General features: G+C 33.1%; 1 protein-coding gene across 11 annotated transcripts in view; it reads right to left on the reverse strand.

Annotated features, from left to right (window-relative positions):
- The window catches only part of LOC106064962 (microtubule-associated serine/threonine-protein kinase 3-like), a 132936-nt gene that overhangs the window by 5449 nt on the left and 109590 nt on the right, over window positions 1–17897 (reverse strand). For 8 of the 11 annotated variants that reach the window (XM_056029237.1, XM_013223631.2, XM_013223637.2 and 5 more), the window contains 20 exons: window positions 14605–14792; window positions 12661–12681; window positions 10898–10973; window positions 10659–10763; window positions 10432–10536; window positions 10191–10289; window positions 9652–9778; window positions 9449–9534; window positions 9195–9283; window positions 8912–9086; window positions 8414–8505; window positions 8158–8238; window positions 7351–7421; window positions 6194–6421; window positions 5637–5864; window positions 3468–3655; window positions 1702–1913; window positions 953–1113; window positions 733–870; window positions 72–283 (listed from right to left, as the gene is read on the reverse strand). In XM_056029237.1, the coding sequence (XP_055885212.1) occupies window positions 72–283; window positions 733–870; window positions 953–1113; window positions 1702–1913; window positions 3468–3655; window positions 5637–5864; window positions 6194–6421; window positions 7351–7421; window positions 8158–8238; window positions 8414–8505; window positions 8912–9086; window positions 9195–9283; window positions 9449–9534; window positions 9652–9778; window positions 10191–10289; window positions 10432–10536; window positions 10659–10763; window positions 10898–10973; window positions 12661–12681; window positions 14605–14792 (2682 nt within the window). The remainder of the gene's footprint in view (window positions 1–71; window positions 284–732; window positions 871–952; window positions 1114–1701; window positions 1914–3467; window positions 3656–5636; window positions 5865–6193; window positions 6422–7350; window positions 7422–8157; window positions 8239–8413; window positions 8506–8911; window positions 9087–9194; window positions 9284–9448; window positions 9535–9651; window positions 9779–10190; window positions 10290–10431; window positions 10537–10658; window positions 10764–10897; window positions 10974–12660; window positions 12682–14604; window positions 14793–17897) is intronic. The other 3 variants (XM_013223634.2, XM_013223635.2, XM_013223632.2) reach the window with 3 other exon arrangements.

The following is a 17897-nucleotide window of genomic DNA, read 5'->3' on the forward strand; positions in this document are numbered from 1 at the left end:
AAAAAAGAACATGAACATTTCAAGAAAGCACTTGCTTATCCTAGTCGTATTAAATCCAAAAGTCAACTTACTGTGACAATATGTTGTAAAGTATACACATCAGACTCTCCAATGTAGACTCTGATGGAACGGAAACTGAAGCCAAATCCACGCGCTCCTTTCTTAAGTATGATGGGTGGCTTTAGGCTTCGAGTGAGTGGGGAATTGTCACGGTTAGGAGAACCATCTCTAGAGCTTGTGCTTGAGCCACCAGGTGAGGCAGCTTTTGGTGTTTTGAATTCATCTGTAAAAAAAAAATAAACCAAAACACTGTTACATACATCATAGAGCTGGTGGCAGCCAGCAATATATAAAATACAAGTTTCAGTTCAATGCAACATGATTATTTTTCTTTGTTTGCTTTATATAAAGGAGAAATCTATTGACCAAGGTGATGTAGATTGATTGTTTTGTCAAGTGCTAAGGTTACAGGAAGCATGAATTGATCAAATTTTGGTAAGCACTCATTCGGATTATGAAAATTTAATTAGAAAACTATACACACAGCTTTCTAAGAATAAATTACACAGTATTTTTTGTAGCCCGAATATACTTACATCATTTCATATATGGTAAAAGGACTCAGAATTAGAGTGTATGTTTAAATCTATTGGTTCAAGGAACGAAACATGAAAGAAATAAGACATAAAAGAAAATACAGTTCTCTCTATTCTCCAAAATTTCACTACTTACCTGAAGTAGGTGTGATGAGTAAAGTAAGAGCATTGGCTGAAACAGACTTCTGCATTGGTAATTTGCTTGTCTCCCCTTTCGTCTTGTGCTCCACTTTATCTTTACTTCCTTCTTTCCCTTCATCCACTGGAGACAGTTCTATTAATAGAAACATTGGGGATTTAAGTCACTGAACTAGATGTGGGGACATATTTGAACTAAAATGACATTATGCTCTTACCTTTAGGACTGGGTGGTTTGTCCTCTTCTGAGGAGATGGCAAACTTAGGAATGACATTTTTACTACTTAACATTTTGTTAGCTCTGTTGAACTGAGGTGAGTTACATGAGTCGCTGTCAGTCTGGGAAGAGTCAGAAATGCTTGTATTGTCACTGGGACGTCTGGAAAGAAATGAAATCAAAACAATTAGTGTACACTGATGGAGTTCCACTCAAAGTTATCTCTTGATAACAAAAAGTATGAAAATTAATGTTCTAACTTATATTCATTCAAAAATGTCCATTAAGAAAAGAATGTAAAGAAGATTGAAAAGGAGAAAGCTGAATTTAGACTATTGTTTTTCATATAGTTCCATAACAAATAAAAAAACAAAACATAAAGCCAAAAGTTAGAACTTTTATAAAATGATTTTTTTTAAATTGAGACTATTGTTTAAACTGAGATTGTGTATGTGGATGTTTCTGTTATGTTGTCTTTATATGAGAAAAAAGAGTCCTTGTAATTACAACGAATTTCCATAAGGATCAATAAAACAGTCTTCGTCTTAAAAGATTTTTTTTTGTAAAATTGAGACACTAAGTAAATTAAAGATACATTTTATTTAACATCTATTTCTTAACATCTACATTTATTCTATGGCTTCATGAACTGTTTCATATAATTCCTAACAGTATTTAAAAACACAGTTCTTAAATACATTTATTAGTATGTTAAACACTGTAACTCTACTGCAATCCAATGTGTCTGACCTTTCGTGCCCACTGAAACTTTCATCCTCTCTCTGCCCACTGTTTAAACTGTCTGTTGTGTCTGACAGAATGCTGTCCTTTCTTCTAAGCATCTCCAGAGAACCTTCAGAACCTTCTGAATGATTTGAGTCTTTGCGCTCTAGTGCCCTCTTCTCAAGCACACGTGCCCTAAAGTCATCAGCACTTGAATGTCTTCTGCGCTCTCTTAGCTCCTGGAACCATTCATCAAAACATCATCCCATTATCAAATTAGACAGAATGATCTAATCAAGCAAACTTGTGTAACAGTTTGTAGATAAATAGAGTGAATACATTCATTAATAATAAATACAAATAAACATGTGAATTTAATGCTTTAATGCACACTAAGAATCAGAGAAGATACTACTAAGATAACAAGGTCATAAGCTGTATATTTAGTGCACGCTGATGGATGTGATTACATGCTACTCAATTAGTTCTAGAATATTTTATGTGATTACTTATTTGCTTAAAACCATAGCTGTTACATGTTAGTCTAAAAAGACAATCCAATGAGACTGATGGTAATGAAATGACTGGGTTAGATGACAACAGTAACATGACTATTGATAAACTACAAACTGCTGGAACCAGTGAAGAGCAGAATATTTTAATTCTGATTACAAAAAAAAAGAGCTGCAGAGAGCAGAAGGTGAAAGGAGTGTGGCAACATTAGGAATTAAGAGGAGGGTGGGATAAGGAGACAACAAATGGAGGAGTGATGGGACAGTTGGTCAATTAGGACAAAGGTACAACATACACTAAGAGTTGAGAGGACATTTGGGGAATTAGGACTTGAACACAACATACAAGTCTTATATAAAGTTCTTAAGTTATGGGTAGGAAAATAAATCTAGGAGAAAACTGTTGATATGTTATGCCTAAGAATCATGAAGGAACTGACATGCACATTTTTTGTTTGTTTTAAATGACAGACACTTGAGGCCTAGCTAAAAAAAAATGTATGAATTTTTCGATTAATGTAAAGACCAATTCATTAAGAGAGTTTTCTTTGAAGAACTGTGGAAGAAAACAATTTGACACAACTGATCATGACATTAACTTCACCCTAGTTTGATAAAGCACCAAAATATTGTGATTGAGAATGTGCCGCTGTGAGAAAGAGATGTCAAGGCTGGGAGAACAAGATGTGAGCACTCATGACACAGTCAACATTCACTGTACACAACAGAGTTATGATACCCAGACCACAGATCAATACTTACAAGAGATCAGCAGATTACACCTAGGTATTAACGTTTAATTAATGATTAGATATTTCTCTCTATATCACAGCCATCCCATTGACTAAATTGCATTAGGATTTGATTTAGACAGTGCATAGATCTATATTCAGACAGTGCATAGATCCATACATACACACTTTATATGTTGTGCAAACCTTTTTAGAAATATTATTTTTCTTTTGGTTTCATTTACAAATTATCAAAATAAAAATAAGATGTTTGTATAATACATAATAAATGTACAAATACTGTGGAAGATGCATAAATTACTTTTAATAGTGTAAAGTAATTTAAGGTCTTAAAGTAATTATTTTCTCTTTAGCATTTTAGAATGATAGAATCTCTCTCCTGATAGTATTTACAGTGTTAGATACAATACATGTGCCTGCTGACAATAAAGGTGAGGTACTGATATGAGTACATCCAAGTCTGGACCAAGGCTGTACAACAAGAACAAATGCCAACCAGGTCATCAAATGTAGAAAGTTGTATAAAGACCTGTGGAGGTATGTTAGTGTAAGGACTGAGGAAGGCCATGTTTACATCATTAATCAATGGCTCCAAGCCTCTGTTGTACACTCTGGAGTAGCGAGGTGAGCAGGAGGAGAAGCTGTGAAACAGGAGGTCTTCACCATCATCTTCTGTGTCTTCAGTGTCCAATTCATGATTGTAGCGGTCAATACGGCCTGTTCATTAAAAAAAAAAAGCCTAGGTTATTCAAAGTTATTGACAATTTCATCATCATTACTGAACAAACAACACATCATTTAATTGCATCATTAAAACTAAATGTCAAATATTGATTTGTGTTTGCCTGTACTGTGGGCACAACCAGTTCTAACTTAATGCAACCACTCCCACCTTTCCCTCTTCCCTGGATGTTTGGGCAAAGACATTTATTGTACTACAAGGTAAGGTTGTATTTTGTTATAGGCTAGGGGGTAAAGTGGTTGGGATGTACAGCAGACCTGCCTACCAAAAAAAGTCCAAATGCGTAACGCTGATGGTCAAAATGCGTATTTTGGCACCTGAATGCGTAACACTTACCGTGACTTACGCGATCCACTATTTTGTCATATATATATATATATATATATATATATATATATATATATATATATATTATATATATATATATATATATATGTGTGTGTGTGTGTGTGAGTGTGTATATATATAATATTGGATCTAGATGTCATGATTAGATCTATATCTACAATCTAAATCAATACGACAATAGAGATAATATCTAGACTAGATCTGGATCTATGTCTATAATCTATATAATGAATATAATCTACTCTAGATCTGGGCTCAAGAGTGTTACCGATGCCGTGGATCTGCTACAAATGTAGGTCTACTGCAAACTTTCGTAGGCCTACCTTCATCTTTGATCTATTCTATACTAAGACTAAGAATCTAATCTAGATCTAGACTAGATGATAGTAGATTTTATCGATCTAGATCTAGTTAATCTAAATCATACTACAACTAAATTGGATCTAGATTGTAGATTAATGTAGAGAATCATGACATAACGTAATGACTAGCTAGACTCTAGATCTACTGAGAATCTACTCCTGTATAACAGGTTATCTAGATTCTAGATCTAGAATCCAGATCTAGACTAGATATCTACAATGTCACTCAATGTGTTTTGAATCGATAGCACTTCGATATTTTTTTCTATACAAATGAATACGGGAATCAGGGATTCATCAAAATTAATTTCTACTATAATGAACTTATAAAAAAAAAAAAAGTCACGTTGGTGTATCAGCTAACTGACGGTACCAACCTGGTACCAACCCGCCACTCCCTCACTCTCGCGTTCTTCATTTCTAGACTAAATCTAATTGCTTTTAAGAACCAATATAACGTATAGATCTGGACACAATGTGTTCCCCCACCTTTTCTCTCCCCCCCCCCCGCCCCCAACAGGACGGCTTAGTGTGACCTCCGTGACTGCTCGTAAGCTAGTCAAGAGAGAAAAAACAAAGGATACGAAATGCGTAACGCGACGGGTTCCATGCGTATTTGCGTACTGACGGTCATTTTTGGGAGATTTTGCGTAACGAATACGCATTTTGCGTAACGGTAGGCAGGTCTGGTACAGACTGCCTAACTTTCATCATGGTGGTTTACTGGTAAAGCAACAGCTTTCCAAACAGAGGGGTCTCCACTGAAGACTGGTATTTTGAGCTTCTGGATTTTTAGGATGCCACTGAATCCACCCAACTGTAATGGGTACCTCACATTAGTTAAAGAAGTAAAGGCAGTTGGATGTTGTTACTGTCAGCCTTAGAAACTGATGATCTTAACATCATCTAACCCCCCCCCCCCCCCTTCCCAGGAATGTAAGTAGTTCTTTACTTTTATGTTGCCTCAAAGGGTTAAAAGAAAAGCCATTTTTAAAATCGTATTATTCTATATAATTCAACAGATTAAGACTAAACCCTCCCCCCCCCCCCCAACCCTCACCCAACCAAATCTTACATTCTTGTTTCAGGAAGTTAAAAAAAAATCATTAACTACAAATTTCAATTAACAGAACATTTGTATGAAGTCTAAATTAAGATTAATGCTTTGTGAATGAGATACAAACACTAAAAATATAAAGTTAAGGCAGAACTAGGACTACTGCGACTACTACCCTACTATACATACTATCAAAGTAACTTGTGTCATCCTCCCCATCAAGCTGAGGAACAAATTCTGCCTTCTGCCTGAGTAAGTTTTCCCAATTCAAGCCAGTAAAGAAGACATGCTCTTTCACCTCTTGCGCCCCACCCGTCCCAAGTCGCTGTAGTGGGTCATGTTGGAGAAGACCCTTGATCAAGTCTTTAGCATCATCTCTGACCTGCCAGTCATCTTCATCAGGCCACTGAATATTTTCTGTACAAAGTGAAATTTTTTTTTCAGTAAAAAATATTTATAGGATATCAATTTATTATTTTTCAATAACAACAATATGTATGCCTTGATTAAATATTAATGCATTTAAAAAAAAGAAGTGCAACAAAACTGATATTTAAATAATCTAATTATCCATAAGTGACATTTAAGTAAGACCTTTCTAGAAGCAACAAAAACTGTGAACTAAGTATTGTTTTAAGATGGACATAAGTCAAGGTAAGAAGTATTTTTAGTACATTGCCTGGACATTTATTTCTTTGTTGAAGTCAACATAAAAGAAAATTCTTTAGTTAATGAAATCAACTCACCATTAATGACTTGTGAGAAAAGCTCCTCTGGTGTGTCACCAAAGAATGGGACACAGCCCACCAGAAATTCATATAAAATGATCCCCATTGACCACCAGTCAACAGGTTTGCCATAACCTGACCTTAAGATAACCTCAGGTGCAATATACTCTGGTGTACCAAATACTTGCTTGTCTCGGAATTGCTTGCAGTCCTTGTCCAGGGCATCCTCATACAAGTTTGTTGTCACTGTCAGAAACATAACATGACATCAATTACATAATATAAAAACAATTTAAATATGAACTTTATTGAAAGCTTGAAAGAAAGTTCCTTTTGCAATCTTCAAGCAGGTATCATTAATATGTTCTAACTCAATTGGAATGGAGGGCTTCTGGAGCAAAAGGAAATAAACTTTCAAATTAATAATTAAAAAACAAATCTAAAAAGCTAGCATGTCTAAAACCAACACACTTAAAAACTAATCACAAGCTCACTTGTAAATTATGTGGTAATACACAATTGAGTCTAAAAATCTTTAGCTATAGAAATTAATGGCTAAATAAATAGATATAGATTAAGAGAAATATCTTCTATTTATACATCTAATATTGGACTGGTTTGGAATCACTTCAAGGTTTATTAGCTAAGGTATAGAAACCTCAGTAGTGGCTGAAGTAGGGAACTATAGTAGCTACAGTACTGGCTGAAGTAAAAAGGGCATATTGTAAATGTGGGAGCTATTGACTAAAAAGTAATTAGAACTATCATAAACGTAATGCAGCTGCTATTGTTGATTGCCCATTGAGCGCCTCTCCAGGTGGGTATTGGGGAAATAAAATACATGGTTGACAGAAATTAACATCTGCTGTCTGGCCAGAAATGGTGGAGGGATACACAAAGGTAATGGTACCATACCTAAACATAAAGCTGTAATGGCACCCTAAAAGGTTGTGCACAGAGTATGCAGAGCTGAAAAATGACATGACCAAAAAAGGAAGTTTGGGTATGGAGACAAAAATCGAATGGAAATATGTGTTGAAGAAGTCTGGTTCTTCACAGGCTGCAGTGCCACTAGGATGTAAGAATAAATGTAATGTAACTATTAGCTAAAGAATATCTTAGCTATTGTAGATGTTGGATGAAGGAAAATGAAAAAAGAAGAGTACAAAACTTACAACTCATAAGTCCAATTTTGGAAAGACCAAAGTCAGTCAGTTTCACATGACCAAGTGCAGTGATCAGTAAACTGTAAAAACAAAAAAACAACATAGATGCCATGTTTTTCCCAGTCAGCAGTATCAGAATTTGAATATGAGCTTAGTTAGAACAAAGTTATAGAACAAAACAAACTATCAAATAATAAAATAGAAAAAAAAATGTAATAGAAGATACAATGTCTTAAATGAAAATACTCAAAAGACATTATATCTACCTAATGACTGATACATTTTCATTTCTTTTCTTCTATATAATGATTTTATATAAACAATATAAACATTGTATCAGTATTTTTTTTGTAGCATGCCTATGTCTCCCAAGATCAACTGTAAAGAGTGACTGTGATGTCAACATTAGTAATTAAATAGTGCACATTATATGAATTAAAAATGTGTACCATTTTGGGCTACAGAAATGGTATTAGTTTTTGTCTGATGCTTTGTTAGTTGGTGCTATTAAAGTACTAGTTAATCTGTTTTGTTTGCTTTTTTTTTGTCTCTAAATATGTTGTGTTAGTGTTTTTTTGCCAGTATGGTGATCTTCCAATTACTGTAGTCTTTTGGTTGCCACTAGAATTTTATTTCTAAATCCCTATATTTTTTTTTCTCGTGGAACATTTTGTGCATTTCAATTTTTTTTTTCTGACATGTAGATGACTAAACGCTAAATAAGTTGTGATAATTTTTTTTTTTTTTTTTTTTTGGTTAATTGTGAAAAGACAGTAAATCTCATTTTGAGCAACGGCAGTTAAAAATTGTATTTACTTGTCAGGTTTCAAGTCTCTGTGGACAACTCCGTAACTGTGTAGATACTCCAAGGCCAGAACAGTCTCAGCAAAGTACATTCTGTAGCAAAATTTACAAACCATATGGTTACTTATTAGGTAAGAAAACATGAGTGCATTTTATTTAGGAAAAAAAATGTGTATCAATACTCAAAAGTACATTAAATATGGAAAACTAAATTTTGCATATGTCACTTGTTTACCTGGCTAAGTCATAGTTAAGTCTACTTGTTTACCTGGCTAAGTCTAGGGCCAAGCAACCAACATTTTTTAACAGTGTGGCACAGTCTCCACCTTCCACATACTCCATAACCATGCACAAGTGTTTCTGTGGGGACAAGCAGAAAACTCACATATTTAGAAACATTTAAAAGTCATTGACAAATCTGAAACAAAATGTTAACATGCATTTTTTGGCAGCACTACATTATCCTTTTTTTTTCTGTGTTTAATTTATGTAAGACATTACATAATTAGAATTAGAAACTGTTTGATAGCTAAAGGAATACAAATAATAAAAATTAGAAACTGATAGCTAAAGGAATACAAACAATAAAAATTAGAAACTGTTTGATAGCTAAAGGAATACAAACACTAAAAGTGAAAGCTCTATAATGTCTCTATTTAAAACTAATTGTTCAAAAGACAATGACAAAAATGACCCTGCTGTAACTTAGAATGATATAATAAAGCAATAGGTAGTAAGACATTCGGTCTAGATTCTACTGTTGTACCTTAGTCTCAAAGCTACAATACATGGACACAACAAAGGGGTTGTCTGTGAAGGACAGGATGTCACGCTCCAAGAACACTTGCTCAATTTGATTCCTCAGCACCAAATTTTGCTTGCAGATTTTCTTCATGGCGAACCTTTGTCTGGTTTCCTTATGCCTCACCAAATACACAGCTCTAAACAAACCAAAACAATTCTCTTTCTAAGCGTTAGGACTAAATAACATAAAAAAAGGTGTTACTAATAATTCTTTATTGAATTTAAAAAAAAAAGTTTGTACATACGCATAGGCTCCATTGCTGATCAATTTAATGGTTTCATAATCTTCCTCACAAGGCTGTTTAACTTTGGTTAGTGCAGCAACCTCATGTTCCTTCAAATAAATGAATTCTCTATTTTAATATTTTCAATAAGTGTGTCAAGAACTAATACTAGAAAGAAAGAACTATCTTTTTTTATAACAAAAAATAAACATTGAAATAGAATCTGAGAAGAAAAAAAAAGTTGAACTTGGTCCAAAGTTGTGCAAGAAACAAACCTCTGTCTCCCCCTCCTCTTCCTTGTCTCCTTCATTTTCTTCAGTCTGATGGTCTGGGCTGTCATAATGATCTGATGGATGTAATCCTGTGCAAAGTCAAGCAATATCTTAATAAATAGAAGCAAATGTTATTACAACAATGAACTAGTCTCTCCTCTAGAAGAGTTGAATTTCTTCATTCTATAATTGTTTTCAAAATGTACCTGCTAAAGGATCTCCTGTGAGACCCAACTTGGAAATAATGTACTGAGGAATGTCTTCTTTGATCACCTGTCTGGCATGACCTTCAGCTACTTCCAGAAGCATGTAGAATTCTTCAGGATCAAATTCCTAGGTAACAAAAAAATAATACTTGTTTAAATGATTGAATATTTGTTAAGCATATGTTGAGCTATTGTACTAAACAGAAAACTTTTAAAACTGTCATAGATCAGATGCCAATGTACACAGAAAAGGAAGCTTAAGATTTAACCAATTTTTAACTAAGGAATTTATATTACAGAGTAAATGATAGAATCTGAGTTTTCTTTTAAGAAATAAGGAAGAACTACATGTGAGTCAAAGTTTAAGAAACATAGACTTTTGTAGGAAAAAAGAAAATAAAAAAAAACAACAACAATTAATTGGGCAATTGAACCTTTTAAATTGGATCAGTGTTCAAATTCAATGCTTTTGTATTTTTTCTTAAACTTAAAATAAAAACTTATAATTTAAAAAAAAATGATGAAACATGAGAACAGACCAAACATTCCAGTAATCTGAGTGGACGTGAGATAATCAATAGCAACTGTTTCACCAGGGGATAGAGATTCTTGTAAGCTTCCAGTGAACGTTCTCTTGCCTAGAAAAAGAACAAATGAAAAAAAAGTTTTATACGTCTTTTCATCAACCATCAACTATTGCAATTCTGTTACACATTTAAAACTGCTTTATTCAAACGTTGTTCATAATCTGTCAGCTTGCTTAGACTGAGGGCTACTCACATCTTGCACCAGTCTCTCCAGATTGTCTTGCAGCTCATAGAAGTAAGCTTTGGTGACCATCTTCTCGCTAGATTTATTGAGGCAATCTCTTGCAAGCTCTAGCACCTGAAAATGGTATGAATGAACATGATCACTTGTTCACACAGAAATAAACAAGAGTGAACATTAAAATTAATGAATAACTGGTTAATTCTTGGGTAGAAACAGTTTTGAAAGAAAGATCCTACCTGGTAGTGCAGGAAACACAAGACTGCATCAGATTCTTGAGCCAAGTCCAAGGTGGCATTGTTTTCTATGAAGGTCTTCAGCTTATCTTCCATTTCTATGGTAGCCTGTATGGAAATATTGCACACATTTCAGCGCCTAATTAAGAGGCTACAATTGTATTTCAACTTTAAATGTTCTTAATATTTCTTTTTTAATCAAAAAAGCTGAGGCCAATCTTATGATTAAGGTTTGACTGTACCTTAGGAAATCGTTCCTTATAGACACTGTTCATCATAATAATCTCAGATTCTACACCAGGGGAACGAGCTGGACTGCTGTTAAAAGTGTCAAAACGGAAGATGTGAGAAACCCTGATTAAAATGTGGGCAATTAAAATACACATGCATGCACACCCAATGCAATATCAAATGAAAAGAATATGGCTAACAGCACAGAGCTACAAACCATTTCAAAAGTTGGTACCCCAAAACCAGAAGTTTCACAGAAACCTTTAATATTTGGCTACTACTAAATGATTTGTTAAAGATAAAAAAACAAAGGTAAACCCCCCCACACACACACACTAAATAATAATAATAATAAAGCAATTTGAGTTCAGTTCTCAGAAATACTTTCTTAAATAAAATATCCATCACCCTATGTAAGCTTAAAAAAAAATAATTTTTTTATAAAGCTGGATAAATGAACAAAAATGACAGCTATAATAATAATAAAAAAAAACCCAAATAAAAAAAAAATAGTTGTTATATCATTCTGTTTAATTATTTCAATTATTTAAATATAAAGCTTAGTTTGGTTAGCTAAGGAACATGACAAAACATTTGAGATAATTGAGTGAAGTGAAACTATGTTCTAGCCCAGTCGTTAGTTTCTTGTGTTTCAATACTCTCAGGTTCAATCATGGCAAATTAAAGTCAGTACAATGAAGGGATTCAGGTATCTCTAAGGCTTCCAATAACTCAAGGCTAGTGATTGAAAACAAAGCAAAGAACCAAGTCTAATGCATTCTTTTAGTTGCCATATCTAGAAGAAGCATTATTATAAGTGGTATTTTTCAGAGCTTTTGATAGGGACTATAAATGGACTGATTAATATATGTAAAAATGAAATGACTCTCGGAAACAGAAAAATACTTATGTAATGAATAATTTCTCTCGACAGCTATAAAGCAAAACAGTTAGTAATGTTCTAGAATACATTCATATTAGTAAGAAGCAACCAGTAGGGTTTACTATAATTGCATGTTTGTGATCAAAGGTTTGATGATAAGCTTTGATAGAAAGTTTTACTTGATCCTGTAGGCAAAGAGGATACAAAGGTATAGAGGTTACGAGATGGGACTAAATGCTTCAGTATGAAGAGGATTTGCTGCCAAAAGCTAAACTGAAAAAAAAAAAATTCTATAAAAAAAATGAAGTACGGTAATAGTGACTGTGCTAGGGTGATAACTTGTCAGCCACAGTTGGTAGTGTAGAGGGCAATATCTAGATATCTTTTAAATATTCTTAAATCATATGATAAATGTTTGAACAAGAGGTTTGTTAAAAACAAGCAATAAAATAAAAATGTCAATATAGGTAAAGAAAATTCCTGATTACATTGAACAAACAGCATTCAGCAAATTTCCCTTCAAGCTAAAACAAATACAGACAACTGAGAACAAACTAAACATTTTTTTTAAATAAAAAAAAAACAACTAAAGGCATTTTTTAAAAATCTAAATTTTTTTCACTTCAGGGAAAAAATTTGAGGCCAATATTTCTGACTCTTGAATTTTGTGAAATAGTTTGTGCCTCTTATAACATCAAACTAAATTGGGAAAGGAGGGGGGAGGGGGGGGGGAAATAACAATTTAGGAAAGAAAATAAAAACTGCATTAAACAAAACACAAGCTTTACCAACAAAGCTACACCAATAATAAAAGTCAAAAAAATTATATGGAATAAAACAAAGACGGACAACAAACTGACCAAAAACAAAGAGACAACAAATACTTCTTACTCTAAAGCAAGCCACGAAAGGCTGTAAAAAAAAAATGAATGTAGGAAAATAAAATCAATGGCCTTTTTAAAATCTGCATCATGCACAAAACACAATTAAATAAAATACATCTAATTATAAATTGGCTGATTGCCCAGAGGGAAAATTCATTAAAAAAAAAAGGGGGGGGGGGAAGGTGACAAAACTATTTATATACAAAAAATATACTGCAGTCATCAAATCTTCTTTTTTGAAGTAACGTCTGTATTATATTAGATAAGATAAGATCATATCAAATGAGCTGGTCAACTGGTGTCTCAGATAGTGCCTACTTGAACAATTAATGTCTGTTAATAAAATATAAAAACCAATCTCAATGGCTATTCCCATGACTACACAATTGGTTAAAAAGGTTACAATATAGAACTAATTTTGTACAGTTGAGTTGATTCCATAACTAAATTTTTTATGAATTAATTTATTTACTAACTATATATTTTTTGTTTACAAATATTTATTTATTCACTAGAGTTATTCAATACTTTTGTTAGTCTGCACAATGTTAATAATTATTTTCACCAAAGGGAAGGAAAAAATAACTGAAATAAAATATTTATTTTTTACTATTTTTACAATAAACCCTAACCCTAAAAAAAACAACCAAACACACAAATAGTTAAAACAAATTAATTAAAGTTTTAAGTAAAACCAAAAAAAAAAAAGCAAGAAAGAAAGAAATGAGCACAAAATCAAATAGAAAAACATCTTGTGACATTTCAGTGAATATCATAAATTAAAAACAGCAGTTAAATAGTAGTAGTTTGTAACTACATTGGTCTGCTGTCATTTCAAACCCAAACATAGGAGATAATGTAAGTACTTATGACTGTAAGAATCAAACTAGAAATTCCAGATAAAAAAAAAAAAAAAGTGAAATTGATTTGAGCAATAACAAGCTGAAAAAAAATGTGCAAACCTTTTCCCCCCACATTTCATTTGACATATCTCTGTAGCAGGCAACAATTAAAAATAATTCAATGGTTGAAACCAAATCTACTGGCTTCAAGAAAAACTATTCCAAAAAGTCTTTGCATGATGCTCACCACTAGCAATCTCTACACTAGCAACAGACAAATCTTAACATTTTCAGACGCATGAAAATAAAGACAAATTCTAAAGATAGAAGTTTATATATACTATTAAAGCTTGTTCTATTGAGCTATGAGGGACACAATTTGTTCAATCTAATCAATGGTTTACACAATATGTCCAACAATTGATTAGTAGCACTTTGCAGTATAGAAACTTATTTCAGGCAAAATGTTTGATATATTGAAGAATTACCAGCTCAACTTTACTGCATCAATGACAAGATTTTATTCTTCAACGCTCTAATGTCATAAACATTTCACATGTCTATCTCTGTTAGGGAGACATGGATACAACTCATTGATTTTGAACATTCACACTGAAACTTCACAAAACAATTAGCACATGTAGGCCTGCTCAAACTAAACAAAATTTGACATTGAACAACTCCAGACCTAATGAAAGACCAGAAATTAATACAAAATTTGAAATAGCTTATATAGAAACATACTCAATAAAACAAGTTTGATAATTATTCATGATATATTAATGGATCAACTCAAAGAAAAACCACTGGCCACAAAAGCATACTACTCAACAAATTGATCATGTCTTTGAAATGAATAGATGTTAAAAAGAGGAGTTTATTGAACTTTTCACCCTAACAGTTATTTCATTTCTAAACTGCAGTATACAAATTCTAAGTTCATTTATTTAAACACAAACACCTTCAACAGTCATACTTGAGAGTAGATCTTATTGCTTTGATTCTGTTCTAGATGTCCTCACTATTTCAAAACTCTACCTACTATCTTCTAGTCTAGATGTGAAGCAACACTGACACCTCTACTAATTACAAAGTTAAATTGTGTTTACCTTAGACTTCTGGACCGTGGCCTCATATTTGTATGAGGGTGAAGGTCCTGGTCATCATGAGAAATGTTCTCCGAACTGCCAAAATGGCTGGACAGGAAATGCAGCTCTTCAGCAGTGGGCTGGGAGGGAAACTGGTGTAGACGCTCCTGGGATGAGTAGCGTGACTGTGGGTGAGATTGTGGGTACAGCTGAATAAATAACCGGGGTATAAACAACTGGTTAGCATTGGATCAAAATGACATTTATGACACAGGGGCTCTCTGACCAATGTTAAATTTAGAGTCATGCATTAGGGAATTGTTTAGTGACATAAATGACATTAGACGTATTCAAAATCAATTTCAAGAAAAAAAAGCTGATAACATTTGATAGACATTTAGAAAAATAAAGTTGGAATGTACCTCGCATCATCTGATGGTCAGTACAATTGAAAGTAGAGAGTAGGACCACTGGACAATTACCTCTTTAAACTGAATAAACATTAGAGGAACTGTGAGATTTCAGTGAGAGCACCCCTGGTCAATGTGTGTGTATGAGTGTTAAGCAGTTGAAACAAACTGGTTTGAAATAACAAGACACAATCATAACTGTATAATTTTATGGTAAACCCGAAGCCCCTTTTCAAAACAAACAAGTGTATATATAAAATGCCAAGCAGAAAGATACAAACAATTTTTGTAATTATGTAGATAATGTATTCATAAAATATTGAACATGTGTATCCAGTCTTGCCTTAAGCAGTCCTAGTAAAGTGTCATTGCTTATGTCCATAAAATATAAATATGAGTTATCATCTTGATTTATATATTGTAAACACAACATTAATCATTGTTAGTGAGAAGCAACGCTTGCAATTATTTTTTTTTGTACAAAGAAGTATATTAAAAGAAAGCCCTGTTGTCAAGAGTGCTTTGAAAAGCAATTTAGAACAGGAAAGATGAATGACTGGTACAAGATGTGGTCTTCTAGAATTGATAATTGAACATCTTCAGTTCTGGGGTTAGGTTTCTGTGTTCAGAGTATTTCAGGGATTTACAGATTGTTCAGCAGCAAACTTAATTTTGTTTTATCTCTGTTTTCAATTTGAACCAGAATTCTCTCCCCCCTCCCCCAGCTATACACACAGACAAGTTATCTAAACATAAAACTATCTGCTTCCATCATCTTTGAAACCAATCTGTCCAAACATTGATTTTCTTTCTCTTTTGTTGTCTTCACAAGTAGAGAAACAAACTCTAGGAAAGCTCTGAAACTCTTCTGAACAATGAAACAAATGATTTCTATTTAAAAAAAAAAAAAACAGAGAAAAGGAAAAGGTTATGAATAGCTAGAAATCAGAACAACAAAAGTAACTCTGTGTTTTGCTCAAGTGTTAGCTATTCAGTTTATTTGTAATAGCTCAGAGACTTAACAGTTTTAACAGTCTTTAGATTAAAATAACTACTAGACATTTTGTTCTAGTTCTCAGAAATTAAGCCATCAATTTAGAAAACATGAACACAAAGTATACACATAAAAAAACAAAACAGGTATAAAACAGAATTCTCCCATTGACATAAACAACATCATTGTAGCTATCATTCAATAGTTTTATTCTAGCTGAACTTTCATCCAATAGTCCAGTTCATTGTTATATTATCTTATTCATCAAATAGTCCAGTTCACTGTTATATTATCATCATTCAATAGTCCAGTTCACTGTTATATTATCATCATTTAATAGTCCAGTTCACTGTTATATTATCATCATCCAATAGTCCAGTTCATTGTTATATTATCATCATTCAATAGTCCAGTTCACTGTTATATTATCATCATTCAATAGTCCAGTTCACTGTTATATTATCATCATTCAATAGTCCAGTTCACTGTTATATTATTGTCATTCAATATTCCAGTTCACTGTTATATTATTGTCATTCAATAGTCCAGTTCACTGTTATATTATCATCATCCAATAGTCCAGTTCACTGTTATATTATCTTGTTCATCAAATAGTCCAGTTCACTGTTATATTATCATCATTCAATAGTCCAGTTCACTGTTATATTATCATCATTCAATAGTCCAGTTCACTGTTATATTATCATCATTCAATAATCCAGTTCACTGTTATATTATGATTATTTAATAGTCCAGTTCACTGTTATATTATCATCATTCAATAGTCCAGTTCACTGTTATATTATCATCATCCAATAGTCCAGTTCACTGTTATATTATCTTGTTCATCAAATAGTCCAGTTCACTGTTATATTATCATCATTCAATAGTCCAGTTCACTGTTATATTATCATCATTCAATAGTCCAGTTCACTGTTATATTATCGTCATTCAACAGTCCAGTTCACTGTTATATTATCTTGTTCATCAAATAGTCCAGTTCACTGTTATATTATCACCATTCAATAGTCCAGTTCACTGTTATATTATCATCATTCAATAGTCCAGTTCACTGTTATATTATCATCATTCAATAGTCCAGTTCACTGTTATATTATCGTCATTCAACAGTCCAGTTCACTGTTATATTATCTTGTTCATCAAATAGTCCAGTTCACTGTTATATTATCACCATTCAATAGTCCAGTTCACTGTTATATTATCATCATTCAATAGTCCAGTTCACTGTTATATTATCACCATTCAATAGTCCAGTTCACTGTTATATTATCATCACACCCCACCAAAAGCATTGTTCTATCTATTTTTACCAAATTCCTACTTTAACTGTAAGTTAACTTTAAGTTCTAATAGAGAAAAAGAAGTTTGTTTATTTGATGATCAAACTAAGAGTTGAATGAAATTTACTTTTGAAGACAACCAATGACGTCAACGTGGTGACCATCTTCTTCAAGAATCTGCTAAGAAGCCCAACGGATTAATCTGTCAGACTTCATTCATTTCTCCCAGATAAAAATAGAGATAATACTGGAAGGTAGACATGGGCTGGACAGACAGCGCTGGACTAGCTACTTAGGACATTTTAAGAGCAAAACCCAAAATCTATGTGATTGATCGCGCAAGGAGAAAGAGACTACCCAGATATAGAGTATAGATTATTTGCTCTCTACACATTAAAGTCTACTACCACTTGCTCTCTACACATTAAAGTATACCACTTGCATCTATACACATTTAAGTCTACCACTTGCTCTCTACACATTAAAGTATACCACTTGCATCTATACACATTAAAGTCTACCACTTGCTCTCTATTAAAGTCTACCACTTGCTCTCTACACGTTAGAGTCTACCACTTGCATCTATACACATTAAAGTCTACCACTTGC

This window comes from Biomphalaria glabrata, chromosome 5, assembly GCF_947242115.1.
Source record: "Biomphalaria glabrata chromosome 5, xgBioGlab47.1, whole genome shotgun sequence".
NCBI classification, from domain to species: Eukaryota; Metazoa; Mollusca; class Gastropoda; family Planorbidae; genus Biomphalaria; species Biomphalaria glabrata.